This window comes from Rhinolophus sinicus, chromosome 1, assembly GCF_057876585.1.
Source record: "Rhinolophus sinicus isolate RSI-liver-muscle chromosome 1, RSI-T2T, whole genome shotgun sequence".
In the NCBI taxonomy this organism is placed as follows: domain Eukaryota; kingdom Metazoa; phylum Chordata; class Mammalia; order Chiroptera; family Rhinolophidae; genus Rhinolophus; species Rhinolophus sinicus.
Window position 1 is genome coordinate 35505098 of NC_142501.1, and position 18262 is coordinate 35523359.

General features: G+C 32.7%; 1 protein-coding gene across 10 annotated transcripts in view; it reads right to left on the reverse strand.

Annotated features, from left to right (window-relative positions):
- Positions 1–2480: 2480 nt before the first annotated feature.
- The window catches only part of SLCO1A2 (solute carrier organic anion transporter family member 1A2), a 64498-nt gene continuing 48716 nt past the window's right edge, over positions 2481–18262 (reverse strand). For all 10 annotated transcript variants that reach the window (XM_074325943.2, XM_074325945.2, XM_074325942.2 and 7 more), the window contains 6 exons: positions 16886–17081; positions 15234–15399; positions 14133–14305; positions 10609–10673; positions 9910–10027; positions 2481–3351 (listed from right to left, as the gene is read on the reverse strand). In XM_074325943.2, coding sequence (XP_074182044.2) covers positions 3132–3351; positions 9910–10027; positions 10609–10673; positions 14133–14305; positions 15234–15399; positions 16886–17081 — 938 coding nt within the window. In that variant the 3' untranslated portion in view covers positions 2481–3131. The remainder of the gene's footprint in view (positions 3352–9909; positions 10028–10608; positions 10674–14132; positions 14306–15233; positions 15400–16885; positions 17082–18262) is intronic.

Below are 18262 nucleotides of genomic sequence, written 5' to 3' on the forward strand. Positions count from 1 at the left end.
CACCCATTGGAGAGTTTCAACAACTCTTATAATTAGAGGACTCAATTTCATCTCTTTCTGTAAAATCCATTCTTATTTTTTTATTAATATTGCTTTGCTGATGTGTTATTCTTTATGAAATATTATTTTTAATCATGTTTTGCATGCACAAGGGGGAAAATCAGAGTATAAAAGGAACTAAAATGAAAGATGAATGTATTGTTTTTTGCTCTCCTTATGAAAATCCAATGGCACAGGTGCAAACACTTTTAAACAATTCAAATATGTTTATGCCAATTTTATCTTAATTTATCAAGTTTAAAATATATAAGCTTTATGCTATACAATATAAAGAATGGTTATTTCCTCCCCTTCCCTGTACATTTCTTTTCCCAATTTCTGTGTTTTTTAAGTTCTTATTTTTTAAGTTCCTGTAAAGATTGGTTACACATAGAATTATAAGTAATACATTAAACCATTTCTAATTCTATTACGACTCCCCACAATTTTACGTAAGGACATTAGTGACCCTAGACTTCCCACTACCTATTTTCCTCCTGCTTCTCTTCTCTACTTCTGTCTGCTATGCCATTACCTCTACCCTATCATAAGGTAGTACAAGTACTTAGAATAAGAACTGACCTCCCCAGGCCTCGTGGACTGTAACAACCGAGGTCATGAGAGATCACAAAGCACTCTAACACCTACTTTCTCTGATCTTCTTTCCTCCACCAAGAAGTGTCAAGAGAGAATCCTATGCTCTCAGAGTAAACACTCTTCTTTCCCAGCAGGGATAAGAGTAAGCCCATGGAACTGGGTCCAAAATCATGTCTCTCTGGGCCTACTATACTCCACTGAGAGTATTCAAGTGGGTGGACTGTGAACAAAGCAAAACTTACTTACTTTGATCATTTCTTCAATAGAAGTCAAAAAAGAGCCACTGATACTCAAGTAAGATTCTGCTTCTCCAATCTGACCCTATAATAAGGGGTCATGAAGGAGCCCACTCATGACTTCTCTTAGTTTTCACACTCATGGTCTCACCAACACTATCTGCCTTGAAATCTGTCAGAACTGATCTCATGTCAGTGATCCAACAAGCTTCAGAATTCCTAGTTATCTCTCATCCCCTTTCTTCTAATTTCCATAAGTCTAATTTCCATACTTCTCCAATTATCTACCTTTTTCTCTCAGTCTCCATTTCCTGAAATCTGCTTATTTTCACTTTGTCCTCTGGAACTTCGAGTCCCTCATCACCCAAACCATCTATATACTCAAACTATCTATATTCTCAAACTCATAAATGGGTATTTTCTTCATTACTGCACTCTAACCAAAATCCAGTTTCCTCTTGACACTGTTCCCTGCAAAAAACTTCTTATGTGGTAGCTGTTTACTTTTTCTCACAACCCTTTTTTACCTTCCAGACCATTCTCCCCACTTCCTCCACTCCACAAAAAGCAGATCCAAATTTCATGTCATTAGATCCTAACACTCAACTGTACCTCATTGCTGCAGTCATACCTCCCTTGAGTTACATTCTTTATTTCCAACGGTTTTAGCTCCTCTCTCATGTTTCAAAACTGTCCCTGTCTTGAGTCATGGTTATGTTTAATACTCCCAAGATAAAGTCTCAAACTTCAGGAGTCCATTGCTTAATTTTAATTCTTTCCCCAAAACTTGTTCTACCCAGTCTTTTTCATCTGAATTGCTTTTTTCTTATATGGCACATCCAACTGTTGAGAAAATCATGTTAGTCTTAAAAATATCTGTAGACAGTCCTGCAAGTAACTGGCCCATTTTCTATCCAGCCCAACTTGTATTCTTTGAGCTTGCCACCAGAGGCTCCTACCTATATTGCTTCTAAGTACATTCTGGATTACAGCTTCTCCCACTCTGTTCTATCCCTAGAGACACACCCATTTCCTTTATTACACATAAATAACTATACCATATTGGCACCCACTTCTTCCATTCTTCTTTTTCTTATTCTCCTTGCCATTAGAGATTTATATCTTTTATATGTACTATCATTTCAATGGGATAAAGAATATGAGGGAGAATAAGGAGTAGATAAACATGGCTGTTCATTCTACTTTTTTGAAGCAGAAACCCGTATCACCCATAAGGTCTCTTGTACTGTATCCTTAGTTTCTAAACTAATACTGTGAGTAGATTTAATTTTAAATGTGCATCTTGAATTTTATTAACCTCAGTTTCATAACAGAAGCTACTTTTTAAAAGCTTCATTCTCTAAGATGGTTTATGGAAAGCTAATGCTTGTGTTTTAACTAGGACACTGTGGGTGATATAAACATTGGTCTAAGGAGGCCTCTTGAATCTGGGAAAGTATTCCTTTGACAATATCTTCACTACAAGCAAACTTTAAGGACAAGTGTTTTTCTAATATTACCTTTTTATCCTTCGACTCAGATACTTGTATTTAAGAGAGAGTTTAGCCACCAGGTTTGAACTGCTGAAAAAAAATAAAATTCCAACAATCTTTGCTACATGATTTTTAATAAGCTTACTAAGTTTTTCAGTACTCTGAACAAAATGAACAAATATATAACATGAGCAATAAGGCAAAGTATTAATTGAAAGCAAATGATGGCATATTAATGAGCAATCTACTTTCAGAGTCATGTCTGGAATGAATAGGAGGAGTTAAAGAACAATTTCTAAATAAAATAGAAGACATAGGCTTCTTTCACGTGGAAGTAATCAATTTAAATACTTATTCACATAAGCAGGATGACAATTTCTGTCTCTAATCCCAATATCAAAGCAGAAATGCAATGGAATTAAATAGATTTTCATAACAGGAAATTTTTAGAATCATTAAAAAAAAGACCTGGGAAATATACTCTTATTGTGCATGAGTTAAAAGAGAAATTGCTGTTTTAATGAAAAATAAAGTTGGCTCTAATATCCTGTTTTGAGGATTGTTATAAATGTCCCTCTGAGGAAAACCTCAAATGCCATGATGCCTCAGAAATACCATCAGTGAACATTTTTTTATCTTGAGTGAAAAAAATAAATTGTGAGGTTCTTAAAGTCAAGAAAAAGTTATCTGCAGTACCTCTATTGATTTTTAAAAACAGTTAAGTTGTAGTGTGTTCTCCAACTCTGAAGCATGATATAATAGGCCATTACAGTTTAGTTTTCAATTCATTATCATTCAAAATTTTGGAAAGTTGGTCCATTTCTTGGCACTCATTTTCCTTCCCTGTAACCTTTCCCTCTACATGTGCAGTTCCTGAAGAGGTACTTTCACCAGGTGGATGATACTTCCTCAAAATAATTAGGACCAAAATGGCTGGAATAAAGCTTGATCCTCTTAGTGCTGCTGGCAATCCGAGGTAGATGTATCTGTTCAAAAAAAAAGTTAAAATATATTAAATCTTAAATAGATAGTGTGGTGAATACAAACTAGTTTTACATAACTTTATTAATATTTTATTCCCATAAGAACAATAGCATTAAAGTGTTTTGCAGTTTGATCATACATAAGCAAATTTTCTGAACTCGTGTATCAATTCTGTTTGTTAAAATATTTCCTTTTTTTGGCATTTTTTCATCCAGAAAATCCAAATTTATTTTCTACTTTTCTAATCTTTTGTAACTTTTTATTTTATTTTTTCACATTGAATAGAATCTCTAACTTGAATTTAATACTGACAGTAATTGCAGTTTTAGTCCAGTATTTAATAAGAATGCTTCCAAAGAGTCACCATTAATTACGATACTTACTCTTGTTATCTTTGAGATGACCTTAATTAGGTTAAGGAACTTCCTCTTTACTGAATTTGCTCAGAGTCTTAATTATTAATGTGTAAAATATCACCAAATCATTTTTCTGAATGTAGTTAGTAGAAGATCCAATATTCCCCCCCTTTATTTTGTTAATAGACTGTATCACATTAATAGGCTTTTTCTGATGTTGAACCATCTTTGCATGCCTAAAACAAACTCTTATCAGTTAGTTTTTATACATTATTAGGTTCAATTGTTAATTTTTTTACTTAGGATTTTTGCATGTATAAGTAAAATCAGCCTATCCTTTTTTCCTTGTACTGAACTTGTCTAACGTAAATGTCAATATTGTGTTAGCTTTGTAAAATGAATTGGGAGATATTTCTTCTTTTTTTTCCACCTCTCAGTATAACTTGTATAGTGTGGGAATCATCATCAGTTTATTGAAGATTTGTAAAACTTGTGTTAAAAGCATGTAGACTTGGTCCTTTAGAAGATGGGGATTTTGACTGATTCAGTTTGACAGCTATAAAAAAAATTCTTTTTTTATATATAGTAAAATTTGGTAATACATATTTTATTTTATACATAAATTTTTATATTTTAGAAAATTTTCATTTGTTTCCAAATTGTTATATCTAAAATCCCTAAGTAACTGTACTTACACATATATTCCCTTTTGCATTCTTAATAGTGTTTATTTGTATCTCCTTTTATTTGCTTTTCCAGATAATTGTCATTATCATTATATTTTAATATTTTAAAAAACACAGATTTTTATTTTTTGTTATATCTATGTATAGTCTATTAATTTGTGCTTTTATGTTCATCTTTCTACTTCTATAATTCTCTATTATGAAACATTTCAAGAATACAGGGGAAAAACTTTAAACATGTCTGCACTCACCACCCAGGTTTTTTAAATGATTAAATTTTTCTATTTTTATTTCAGACCAATTTAGAAGAAAATACTAATACATTTAAGTCCTCTGTATACCCCTATGACCCTATTTATTACCTTCTAAACCCAACCCAGAAGTAACACTATGTTGAATTTTATGGATTTTGTTCCTAGTTTATTTTTATAGTTGTGCAAAGTGTATGTATGTATACATTCTTGATATGTACAATTATTTTATATATTTTTACATTTTAAATAATTGGCGTAATACTACATTTTTATTCTGAAATTTTCTGTATTAACTCACCATTTTAAAACTATGTTTATACTTGAGTTCTACTTTGTTTATTTTTAACTATTGCACCAAACTCCAATGTATGAACACACTACAAATTATTAATCTTTTTTCCTATTGGACACTTTTATTCAAATTTTTTCTAATATCAAAATACTGCAATAACCCCCCTTTTACATGTCTTCCTGTGCATGTAAGCAAGAGTTTCTCTAAAATATGTCTCAGCGTCGTAGGTTATGCCACTTAGTAAATATAGCCCAAAAGTTCTCTGCATGGTCTTTTTTTCACCACCAACAGTGTATGAGAGTTCCCTATGCTCCCAGTTTGTGTCCTATCACACTTTATCATTGACAGTACCTTCTGTTGTACATAAAATTTAAAACATTACATGCAGCCATATTTGCCCATTTATCGCTCTCAGATTTGTGTTTTTGTTTCAACACAAACCAAAAGCAATAAGGATCATAAAAATATTAGGATCTGCTGTTGTTGGTGACCTGTCTGCTATTGATCTAATTGTTATTTCTTTGTAGGCTACATGTTTATTTCTCTGGGTAACTTTAATGTTTGTTCTTTTTTTTTTTTTTAACCTTGAGTGTTTGTAATTTTACTCTGATATGTCTATTTATATTTATTCTATTAGGCATTTGAAATGCACTTTTTATCTAAAAATTCATGTCTCTCTTAAATTCTAGAAAATTCTAAACCATTCTTAAAGTTATCTCTGCCGTTTTCTTCATTCTCTTTTTTAGAAATCTTCTAAAATATGTTTTAATTGTTAATTGGTCATTAATATTGCTTAGGTAGTTAATTTTTGTTTAATCATTTCAGATCATTAATTTACATTTTAAATAAATTCTTTTGTACTCTCTTCTAGTTCACCAATTCTCATTTTAATCACATTGACTTGAAATTTATTATATATTTAGGATTGCTTTTATTATTTCAATGCTATACATTTAATTTCTAATATTTCTAAGAGTTCTTTGTGATATTTCTGCTAGTTTTCTTTTCATTATTTCTTGTCCATTTTTAATGGATAGTAAATGTCATCCATTTACTACTTTTTAATCCTATTTAGCAGGTCAAGCATACTTATTTTAAAACCTTTGTCATACTCTGAAATTAAATTTAATCTTCAATGAAATCATCTTCCAATTGGTAATTTGTGTGCTTATGTTTTTTTACTATTGAATTTATTCACATGTTTTTAATTTTTAGTTTGCAAGCTCCTTTTGTGTATTTTATTGTTATTGCTGGTTGTTTGTTTTGGTTTTATTTTCTTGGCTATTTGTATATACTCCTCCAAATCTGATAAATTTTCCTTTGCTTTCCCCAATTCCCCACGTCCTAACTCCAACCTAGTTCTTATAATTTTGAGTGATTTTCCGTAGTGATACTAGGAATAACCACAGAGGGAACATATAACTTGGTTTAGTTCTTTGTCATATCTGTGTATTATTCCCTCCTTACTAACACAGCAATGATCTGCAAAAGATTTTTGATTGTTTGTGTAACCACTGTTACAGTGAGGTTTGCATTAGCCTTCTAGCACTGCTGAAACAAAGCACCACAAATTTGATGGCTTAAAACAGAAGAAATTTATTCTTTCAGAATTCTGGAGGTGAGAAGTCTAAAATCAAGGTGTTGGTCAGGCTAGCTTCCTCTGAAGGCTCCAGGAAAGAATCTTTCCTATATTCTTCCTAGCTGGTACGAGCTTCTAGCAATCCTTATCATTCCTTGGTTTGCAGATGCATGGCTGCAATCTCTACCTTTATCACCACATGGTGTTCTCCATGTGTCTCTGTGTCTCCTTTCCTCTTATAAGGACACCAGTGATTGGATTTAGGGCCAACTCTAATCCAGTGTGACCTTATCTTAATTACTAAATCCATTTGCAAAGACCCTATTTCCAAATAAGATATTCTGAGGTTATATGTGGACATTAAATTTTGAGGGATACTATTCAACCCAGTCCAAGGGTGTTCTACCCCACCACTTGAATTAAAGCATTGAATCTGTATTGAGTCTCTCGACTCCTTGGAAGTACTTTATTTTTCCTTTGGAAGCTGCTCTAGAAACCACTTCCTGTTTCTAGGCTCAGAGCCTTTACATTCGGCCTTTGAATTCAGTTCTGTTTACTCCATTTGTTTCTGTTTATATTTGGTTCAGGAAAACAGGATGTCCAGGATGATGTTTAGAATATCTTTGAACCTAGATGTGGCCCTTTGGAATTTTAAAAACATATTGTATCTATTGTTCTTATTTAAGATAGGAAATGAGTCAATATGTAACTTATTGAATCATTTGTCAGGTTGTTCTACTTTACTTGAAGTTATTTTGCTGTCCTTTCTTAATTTTGAGTTCAATATTCCGTCTTTTTAAAATATAGATATACATTTAAAGTTCTAAATATCCCTCTGAATGCTGGATTAGCTTCATCCCATAACTTTTTCTATTCAGTGCTTTCATTGACATAAAAGTTCTAGTTACTTAATTATTTTTATTTTTATTTATTCTTTCTTTAACCCATGAGCAATTCCAAACATGGGGGTTAGCAATATTTTATCACAGGTTTCTAATTCCATTGGGGACAGAAAACAGGTTTTATGGTGTCAACATTTGGATTTTTTTTTTTAGTTTCTTTATGGCATAGGACTGGTCAATTGTTATAAATGCTTACTATAGGCTTGAGAAGAATATATATTCTATGGTTGGATTTAAAATTGCTATATATGTATGAGATAACTCATACAATCTAGCAATTCATATCTTCTGTATTTCATATTCACTTGTTAGAGAAGTGTGTTGAAACTTTCCACTCTGTAAACTTTTTTCTTGCAATTTTGTCAGTTTTTGTTTTATATATTTGAGGTTATATTGATAATAAATTTATATGGGTCTGTAACTATTATATATCCTTGATAAAGTGTTTCTTTTATTTTTAAGTAATATCCTCTTTAACTGTATTAATCCTTTTCATTTTATTAATAAGTTCTACTTTGTCTCACAGCCATTAATGTAACCACAGAAGCTTGATTTAATATCTGCCTGGTATATTTTTTCTGACCTTTGTCTTCAACCTTTCTCTGCATTATATTCTTATAACAATCTTATATTCTGACTCTTATAAATAACATATAGCTGAAATTTTGAAAACTCCAATGTGAAAGTCACTACCTTTTAAAAAGCAAGTTCAATTTATTTGTAGTTATTGTGAAACCTAGTACATTTAGGCTTATTTTTTCAATTTATTTAACGTGCTGCTTTTTCCTATTTCTTATTCCATTGAAATGTTCTTAATATTTCTCTCCCTTTCTATTAGATGGGAATAAATGTAAGTGATAATCTTCAAATTTTTGGCAAAATGTAATCAGTATTTCTATTCTCGAGAACTTTAAAAAAGTCCTAGATTTTATCTGGATTTTAAGCTAACAGGTTAACCTTCCATAGCTGCATAGATGCTGGCAGAGATACAAGACACCATGGTTAGAGACAAAGGACTTTTTTACTGCGGTACAGCAGTTAACCCAAGCTTCATGTTCAGGTTAGTTTTCCTTAATCCCCCAGTCCCAAAGAGGTGACACAGAAAGAGGCCCAGGTGAATGTTGTACACACATTGGGTTTAGGTCACAGCTAAGAAAGCCCATGTTTAGGAAATCGCAATCTTTTAAATGTGTTGTAAACAAATCTGCCAACTTTAGTCCCAGAGGCAGATTTTACTTTATCATCCTGGACAACAAACTCTGCTCCAGACGGAAGCACCATCAATATCTTCCAAGGTCATGTGTTGCTAAAACATTCTTGAAAAAATAGTACAGAACAAAAGCCTCTGTTAACAAGCTATACAGAAATGCAAGGGACCCATGGAGAATTGTCTACCAAAAATATATGCCTCTTGTTTCTATACTATATTTAGTTTCTGGTGAATTTTCTCATGAATGCAACTTCGTCATTCTACTTATTCTGACTGAGGATGGTACCAAATATAATTATTTTGTCTGAAATAGCATTTGATGAATGCTGTTATCAAAAGGCCATTATCAACAGGAATCCAAGTAGCAGGATGAAGCCAACCTATACTAGAAATCCACAGGGTTCCTCAACCATGATACAAACCCATTGCATGTACAGTATACACTGGGCCCACCTCCACATAACCCCAGTGAAACTTTAGGTAAAAGAGGAACTATGAAAAGCATGACTCTCACGCTGTCTGCTCTCTTCATAGTTCTTGAGCGTGAAGTCCTTGACAGTCCTTTTACTGATCAAGATATGACTTTAGAATGTTTAAACAGCGCTAAATTGTTTTTTTGTTTTGTTTTTTGGTAAATTCTGAAAGAGTTTTCTTACTACCCCATCAGGAGAAGTTAATACAGATTTAAATGAAATTCAGGTCTCCAAATGAAAAAGAACATGAAATAGAAAAAAATGGAAGAATTTTGGTCAAAAACTGGTTAATATTATCACATGTGTTTTGTTCAAAATCAAATCTACATTAACAAAAAGTAAGAGACATGAAGACTATTATGTCAGCTAAATGTAATGAGAGAGAACAAGTAGTTTGGAGATCAGAGGTGGAAGATGAAAGGAAGAAGGATTGAGGCTACTAAGATTCTCAAGTGATGTGAGATGACATGGAGATACTTTAGAGAATGATGTAATTTAAATTTAGATAGGTAGCTTATATACAGCCATTACCACCAATAATGTATTGACTGCAACCAACTTAACAAACAACATTTTGAAATGCTATGTTAAGGAAATCGCCATGCTTATATTTATAAAATACTTTGAGAATAATGAGGAAATAAAATTCTAGTATACAAATAAAAAATGAAGATATAGTATCATTAACTATTCTGGAAACAAAGCAAAAATAAACTAGTCACTTGACAAGAAAATGTTAGATGTGAGTGATGCCATCTTAGGCAGAGTCTACGCTAAGAAGAAAAGATGTTTAAAAAAATATCTTTACCTGAAGTTGGTGGAATCATATATCCTGCATGCTCCTGACTCACCAGATTTCAAAGTTGCCCAGTGTAAACATGTAGAGTCTATTAAAGCACCAAAATATATAGGCGCAGGAATTCCAGCTACAATAAAAGGGAGAAAGAAAAATCCATCAAAAAGGTAAAAATTAAGGTACATTCTTTTGTTTGGAAAGATGTCAATTTTATCTATTTGTAAAACAAATGAAGTTTAATAAAATATAAATCTAATGCTTTAGATTTATTACTTTTAGTAAAGTTAGAAATTAGAAATTAGAAATTACTTTTAGTAAAGTTTCTAGATTATAAAGGATAGGTAATCTGATGGATGAATGCAACATAAAATTATTAATAGAGAAAAACATTGAATTAATATTTTTTCTGTAATATTTTTTTCTGTAATATTTGGGCCTATCATGTGTACATTTTACTGTAACATATAATTTTCTGTTCATTTGCTTTTCAAATCTAATAGATGAAAAGCAAATTAAGGTCAGATAGGACTTTTTCAAGTAAAAGAAAGAAGTTCTCCATTTATTCTTGTACTTCGTTCTTCTACTAATGGCAAAGTGCTGTTTGCAAGCAGGAGGAATATTTGCTAGACTGTTACTCTGAAAGAGTGACTTCATTTACTTAGTATTTAATAATGGTCTAATGTAATGTTCAGAAAAGATAACTATTTTTACCAAATACTCTTGTGGAAAATGCATGTAATCCCACACCAAGAGACTTCTCTTCAGGTTTGACACACCTAAAAATATAAATGAATTAATGAATAAAATAAAAATAAAGATTTAAAAACTACCACATACAATGGAATATTACTCGTCAATAAAAAAGAATGAAATCTTGCCATTTCATCCACAACATGGATGGACTTAGAGGGTATTATGTTCGGTGAAATAAGTCAGACAGAGAAAGAAAAATGCTGTATGTTTCCACTTACATGTGGAATCTAAAAATCTAATACAAATGAATAAATAAAACAAAACAGAAATAGACCCATGAATATAAAGAACAAGCTGAAGGTTGCCAAAAGGGAGGGGCTGGGGAGATGGGTAAAATTTTAAAAGAATAAAAATGTTAAAAAATAAAGCACTTTTTTTAAAAAAAATAAAAAAAATAAAATGAAAACTATAGTTTTTTTAAAGGACTGTCCTTGTGCTAGTAACACACTGAGCATTAGAAAATGTCCTTTCACGCTCAGGTCTTTCCTCAAGGCCTGATGATCACGTTTGTAGCCTCAGGAGCCTCACTTCTGGTCCTTGGCATTTCACCCAACACTTCCTGCTCATACATTTCTATCAAAGTTATCGAAGACACTATTTCATATCAATCAATTTCTATCCTTTCACTGAAATAGTGTTTCTTGATTCTAATGGTTCAACCTTTAGCGTAAAATAAGAACAATGCCACCCTACCTGTATTTGTTATTTTTATTAACAAAATACAGAAATGCCAAGAATTTACATAAGTAAATGTAAGACATTTACATAAGTAAATGTAAGACAGAAGTAAAGCAATAATAAGAATTTTCAAAGGAAAGTGATACAAAATCCAAAGCAAACATACTTTCTAAGTGATGTGGTCATACTGATTCCTTTATGCTTTTCAAAAATTCTCCTACCTTTTCACTGCCTATAAGGAGAAATGAAGACTATAATTCCCCAGTGGCACTTTTTGTGCCCCACTCACTTCAGCCTCAACATTGCTACCTACTCAAAAAATTCACTTTGAGAGTTGTTCTGCATTCCATTCCTTTCTCTGATTAACTCAAAGCTGACAAATAAAAGCAGCTTTCTTACAAAAGGCTGCAAACATTTTTAGCAAAAACATTATCTTATTGGTATTTTCTTGGTTACAAATATTCTACTGGGTTCTAATTACTCCACTGACTCATAGATTGAAGCACAGTTGATCTAGACATTATATATCTAACACATAGGTTATTTAGACAACATCAGTGATTTTACTCAAAAGGAAGAAAAGCCAGGAGACTTAGCATAACCCTCTTGGTCCCATGGTTTCCATTTAATACAGGAAATAAGGCATTTAAATTGTACTGAAGAATTTTTCTTTCTTTTCTATCTCTAATAGCCCACTTTATGATCTCATAGAAGCATGAAATCTTAAACTGTAAGCAGTTTAAACTTCTTCAAACACTATAATTAATTGGCATTGATAATAACAATTTCTAGAATAGAATTCAGGGATCAGAAGGGAAAACTAAAATGCAACTATGGATAAATGCTGATAGAAATTCAAATAGTTCTTTAAAACTAGCAGAGCAGCATAGATGTTATTGCTCAACCATCAGGGTGGAAAATCCATAGAGATTCCACAAAAAGAAAAGGATAAGTATATTCATAAAATTCCAGGTGTTAAGCTGTACAATATAATCTTGGCAAGAAATTAAGGAATAGAGACATGAAGAGAGCTGAAAGCATGACTAAGTACTTGTCTTATAAAGGTGTAGATATTAATATTGAAAAGTTTTTTAATTGATAAACAAAACAGAAACATAGTTAAGAATTTCAATAGTCAGGTTAACTATTTGGAAAATATAGCTTTCAAAGTAGAAGAAGAAAATCCAATATATACAGTGGAAAGCAAAAAAAAAAAATGAAGAGCAAGTCAAATAAATAAAACATACGAAATAAAATAGCAAAAAGAGCCGTATCACAATAATTACAATAAATATAAGTGGGTTAACCTCACCAATTTCAGATTCCAAAATCAGATCTAACAAAGTATCTATGAAGTGGAATAGAACATCGAAGATTAAAAGGGAAGGAAAAAGAAATAACAGGTAACAATGAACCAAAAGAAACCTAGAACTGCAATTTTAGTAACAAACAAATTAGAATTCCCTGAAAGAAATGATGAAAAAATAAAGAAGAAAATTATACGCTGGTAATAATAGAAGTATAATGATCAAAGGCACATTTCTGCATCCTTCAATATAGCCTCCAAATATATAATATTTTTAAAAGTCACATAATTATACATAGAAAGACATCAGAAATTTTGAGATTTTAACACACATCTCTGAAAAACTGATGGATTAAGCAGACAAAAAAAGCGTAGATTTACAAAAGTTAGATAACGCAATGATTTACTTCAATCCAAGAGACATGGGAACCAAATACCCAAAATGCAGAAGGTACACACTCTTTCCAGAAACACATGAAATACTCAAAAATCAACCATGCATTAGGCCGCAAAGAAAAACCTCAGTATTCCCCCTTAAAATCTTACGTCTTTCAAATTATGCTGTCTGAACACAAAAATGAAATAATAAGACACCTATAGAAATTTCCCATATATATGGAAGTTATATAACACAATAATAACTAATAAACTAATTTTGATGTGTGGGTGCCTATGGTGAGAGGAAATGGGAAATGGAATGAAGAAATAAAAATAAAGGAAAATAAAACAAGAGAGAAATCTTACTCCGATCTATAATGATAATGTGCTATGGAACTGAGAATTATGATTAACTGCTTCTGAGTTCCAATGAAAAAATTTTAAAAGGAGAGAAAGAAATGTAAAGTTTCTTTACTAGGCATGTTTAGAATTGTTTACTAGGCATGAAAAATGCTGTAATCAAAAGAACACATGTACAATATACTAAAGTTTGAATTACCTCTGAAGTTTCCAACTTTCAGTAAGCCCTTCATCATTTGTGTCTCACAATAACCTGATAGGAGAGATGAGCATTTATTATTATGCCCATTTTTATTAAAGAAAAATGGAACTCAGAAAAGTCAAGTGACCTGCCTAGTGCCCTATAGACAGTAATAGGTGCAACTGGGGCTTCTGACAGCTTCACACTCTACTGTCCTATAGGTTGGACCATAGGATATGACTGCTAGGCAATCACTCTTTACCTACCAAAATAACCATTGCATATGGTTTACCCCAAAATAGAAATGTGTCTCTTTTTGTGTTAAACAATGAACGTTTCACTAATTTAACTCTAAGAAATAAGGAAGGAAAGATACAAAGGGAAATGCCAACAGATAAACATTTATGTTGCTAACTCTCAGATTTTGTAAATTTCAACAATGCTTAATGTAATACTCTTAATGAATGATATATTACAGCACTGACTTCTTAGATACCATGGGCTCCAAGTGACATTCTCAAAAAGTTACCTTAATAAATGATCAGAAAGGAATCTAAATCAAGAAAATAATTTGTGTACCTCAGGAGAACCATATATCCAGGTATGGCAGATAAAGAATAAACAAAACTGCTGATCATTGACAAGATTAAAAAGTACTGGAGCATCATGGAGCAGTCATGTCCTTTGCCACACAGCCCAAGAACTGCAGATGAATTTCCTGGACTTTGAATACAGCTACAGTTGTGAAACACCTGTCAAAAAATAATATATCCTATTTAAGGAAGAAAAATTGTCAACACAAATCTCAAATATTTTCTACGTAGCCAATTGGATAAAAATAGACACTGTTTACTCCCTTTATTCTCATCTCCTTTATGGTATCATAAAGGAAAGAAAATGTAGAAGGGTGGTTTCAGAAAAACTCTCTCTCTCTAAATATACGGAGTGAATTTGCAATAGCTCAGCTATCCTGAAGTCATGCTTGATAAAATTCCTTCTGTTTTGATACAGTATGAAGTATGACAAAATTTATTTCAAAATGCTCAATTGAAATATTTATCATTAGATAGTTAAACAAACCTTTGTTTCAAAAAATATAATTTATTGCAAAAACAGAGTAAAGTCAACTCTTTTTGAATTCTTATATGTTTCCAGGCATCAATAAGAACCAAAAGTTCTACGTTACTTTGATCACCAACCAACATTATAAGTACTATGACATTTTTTAGGCAAGAAAACATGCCTAATTCCATTTTCTTACAAAGCTGCCAGAATGTGAAAAACACAGAAAAATACATATGAACAGAAAAGAAAAAAATAGAAAAAGCAGCAAAATAATTAGCTGGATAATTGAGATCAAAACAGCCAACTTTATCTCAATGATAAAAATATTTCTGTCCAGAGTATTTAAAAAACAAATTATCTGAGTAATAATGTCAACTGCTATGAAATTAAAGATTAGTGCTCAGACACTGTGAAAGTTTAAAATAGGATATAGGAAATAAAAAGTAAATCAAGTGAGCATATGAAAGTAACTTATTTTTTCCACAAAAAAAAACATTAATTTGGTTTTGAGAAAAGATGTTAATTTTATTTTTTCAAATATGCCCCAGTTCATAGTTGAAAAGTGCTAATGTAGTGCATAAAGCAAAAGTTCTGTAAAAAAACAGTTTGTGTTACCATGTTTATTCCTGTTCCAACAAATGTCTCACAACCAGCAAGACAAGCTGACATATATGACAAACCATTGCTTCCACACACAGGGTCCCATGTTTTAATTGGACAGTTACAATCCATATTGCAGTCAGCAAGAATGGCATTTCCAGCATATAAATCTTGTTGCATTCTGAAATGATTTAAAATAATGCTATGAATATTGAAAGACTATTAGAGCCTCTCTCTCTCTCTCTCTCTCTCTCTCTCTCTCTCTCTCTCTCTCTCTCTCTCATCTCAGTTCACAGTTAAATTTCCTCTCCTCCCCAAAATAGAAACAGAAATCTTTTAACCATCAATGTGTAGCCTTGGTGCTATAGATCTGGCATAAAAGATACTGTTTCAGTGACCACATAGCCACTTTTTCACTGATTCATTTCAGATAAACAAAAAGTCAATAAATAAGCGTTAATTGAGTGTCTACCATACGGGAGATGTTTTTCCAGGTATTATTAGAACTGAAAAATAAAGATGACCTAATCCCTGTGGTTGATCCATATGGTGGGAAAAAAAAAAAAAAAAAAGATGTTTTATAAAAGCAATTTCAGGGGCTCACTTGAAGAATCAAAATCTGTAATTGAATATATAATACAGATAATACATTTAGCTCCCAAAACATAACTATGTGAGTAAATAAATACATTCTTCTAGTATAAAAATGTATCAGGAACTGAAATCAGAAACAACCTATGTTGCCGTCTTGATGACCACTCATCCAAGAAGCCTGGCCAGAGAACCTGGTAAGCCATAGAGCTAGTAGCCCTGCTCTATTGTTACGGATAGCCTCTGGCTCCACATAACCAAGGAGCTTGAACAGTGATTTTGTGCAGCCTTATAGCCTAGCCTACGGTACTGCCAAACTGTGGAACCCAGCCTATAGCACTGCCCAGCAGCAGAGCCCAGCCTATCGCCCTAAAATTTCTGAATACAGCCTGCATCTTTCTTCAGTCAGGGAACCTAGCCGGTGACCCCGCCCAATCATGGAGCACAGCCTGCAGCCGAGCTCAATGGGATAATGTGGACAATTACCCTGATGGACCAGGGAGCACAGTCTCTAGCACCACCCAACCTTCCTATAAACCCAGATCACCCTCAAAATACAAATCTAAAACTCTTCAATAATACAGACATAACTATACAAATGAAATATATGAATTTGTGTATGAATTTGTGTCATGTATTATGATTCAGTTATGCTAAATTTCAGCCCATTATGCAAACATAGAAATGCAATTGAGACTGTATAGACAACTCTTAATTGTACCCGTTTATAGGAGTATAAAATATCGGGATAGTATATCCTAATTCAACTAGAAACTATAGGTAGCTTTCTTTGGATATGCACTTTAATATCTACTAGGATATCACAAAGATACACACACACACATACACACACACACACAATCAAACTCACTAACCCTGTGATATGTTCCCAAACTCTTTAATAAACCTAGAGCCAGAATGGATTGAGTTATAGCTGACAAATGGAGAAAAGATGAAAAACCATGGATTACTGCCACTAACTTCAATAAGCAAATAATCCGGTCATGGATTCTCTTTGGAGAAAATATGTTATTATCAGTTCAAAGTTTATAACATTCATTAGTAAAAAAACATACCCTTCATAAGAGGCGGTTATGCCTGCAACTGAAGAATTATCACAGATCATGAAAAAACTCCAAAAATAGAGAAGAAAGTCAATTAAAGCTAACCAAAATCCTATGTAGGCAGCTTGTTTGATAGTAATCTTGAACTTCTTCATAATTAAACCACCAACTATATATCCAATGCATACTGGAGGTAAGTTATAAATACCTATAAACGCAAGAAAAATGTTACTTATAATGTGATTTAGCAAAGGAACAAATACGGTATCACTTTTATCCAACATGTCCTGCATAAGAAACCATTTAGGTCCAATACACAGTGAAGAAGGGTGATTGACTTTTATCCCTACTTACTTACATATTACTTACAGAGAGGTTTTTGAAGTGCCCCTCAACGTCAAAGTATATTTTGAAGACTGTTATTATTATTCATTTAATTAATTGCAGTAGGTTGTAAATTTCTTATAGGTAAGGATCATGATCTATAGATCTTTTCTTAGGATTCAGGTAGGAGTAACAAGTCAGAGTTCACCAGTAATGTGTTGCTTTCTGTTCTTTGGGGTTGATATATATGTGTGTGTGTGTGTGTGTGTGTGTATGATTTATGAATTATATGATTTTGTTGTTGTTTATTCCAACTCTGGTTGTTAAGAATTTGACTCAGTTCAAGGTATTTTAGAAAAATCACTGCTGAGTCTGTGATTGTCAAATGTATTTACATTTCATGTTTTGCTGCTACTGCTGCTAGTGATCAGCACTCTCCCCCACCTACTCCTCCCTCCAAAAAAGGAAAAAAAGAAGAAAGAGGAAGACATAGCTGTAGGTTGCATTCTTACATGTCAGGGTCTGTTTAAAACACATATTTGGGAGAGCTTGTTAAAAATCCCCTACAGAGTCCCACACCAGAGAGTCCGATTTATTGTGTTTGAGGTGGACACCAGGTAGCTGAACTTTTAACAAACACTGAGGTGATGTGGATGCAGTTAGTATAGGAAATTCACTTTCAAAACGATTAAAAAGATCCCTGGAGAATGCGAAGGTAGGGGTTAGTGTAGCCGCAAAAAAATTAGAATGTATGGACTGCAGAAACACCTCAAACCACTAGGGGAACCAGGGAACTAAATTCGAAGGAGCTTGGAGTTTATGACTAGGAACCAAGAGTAAAATGTGAGAGTAAAACGTTGACGCCTAACGAATTAACTCTGTCTTTCTTTTTCTTATTAATGGCTTGCCTATCCGAAAATTGTGCCTATTTTGTGCATTCCCCAAGATTTCCACAAATATTTTGAATTTGTGTTCTGGCTGGAGAGAGAGAGAGGATTTCCTGGCTTTCTTCTCTTCGTACACTTTGTTGATTTCAACGGCAAAGGGAAGGGGGGAAATGTACCA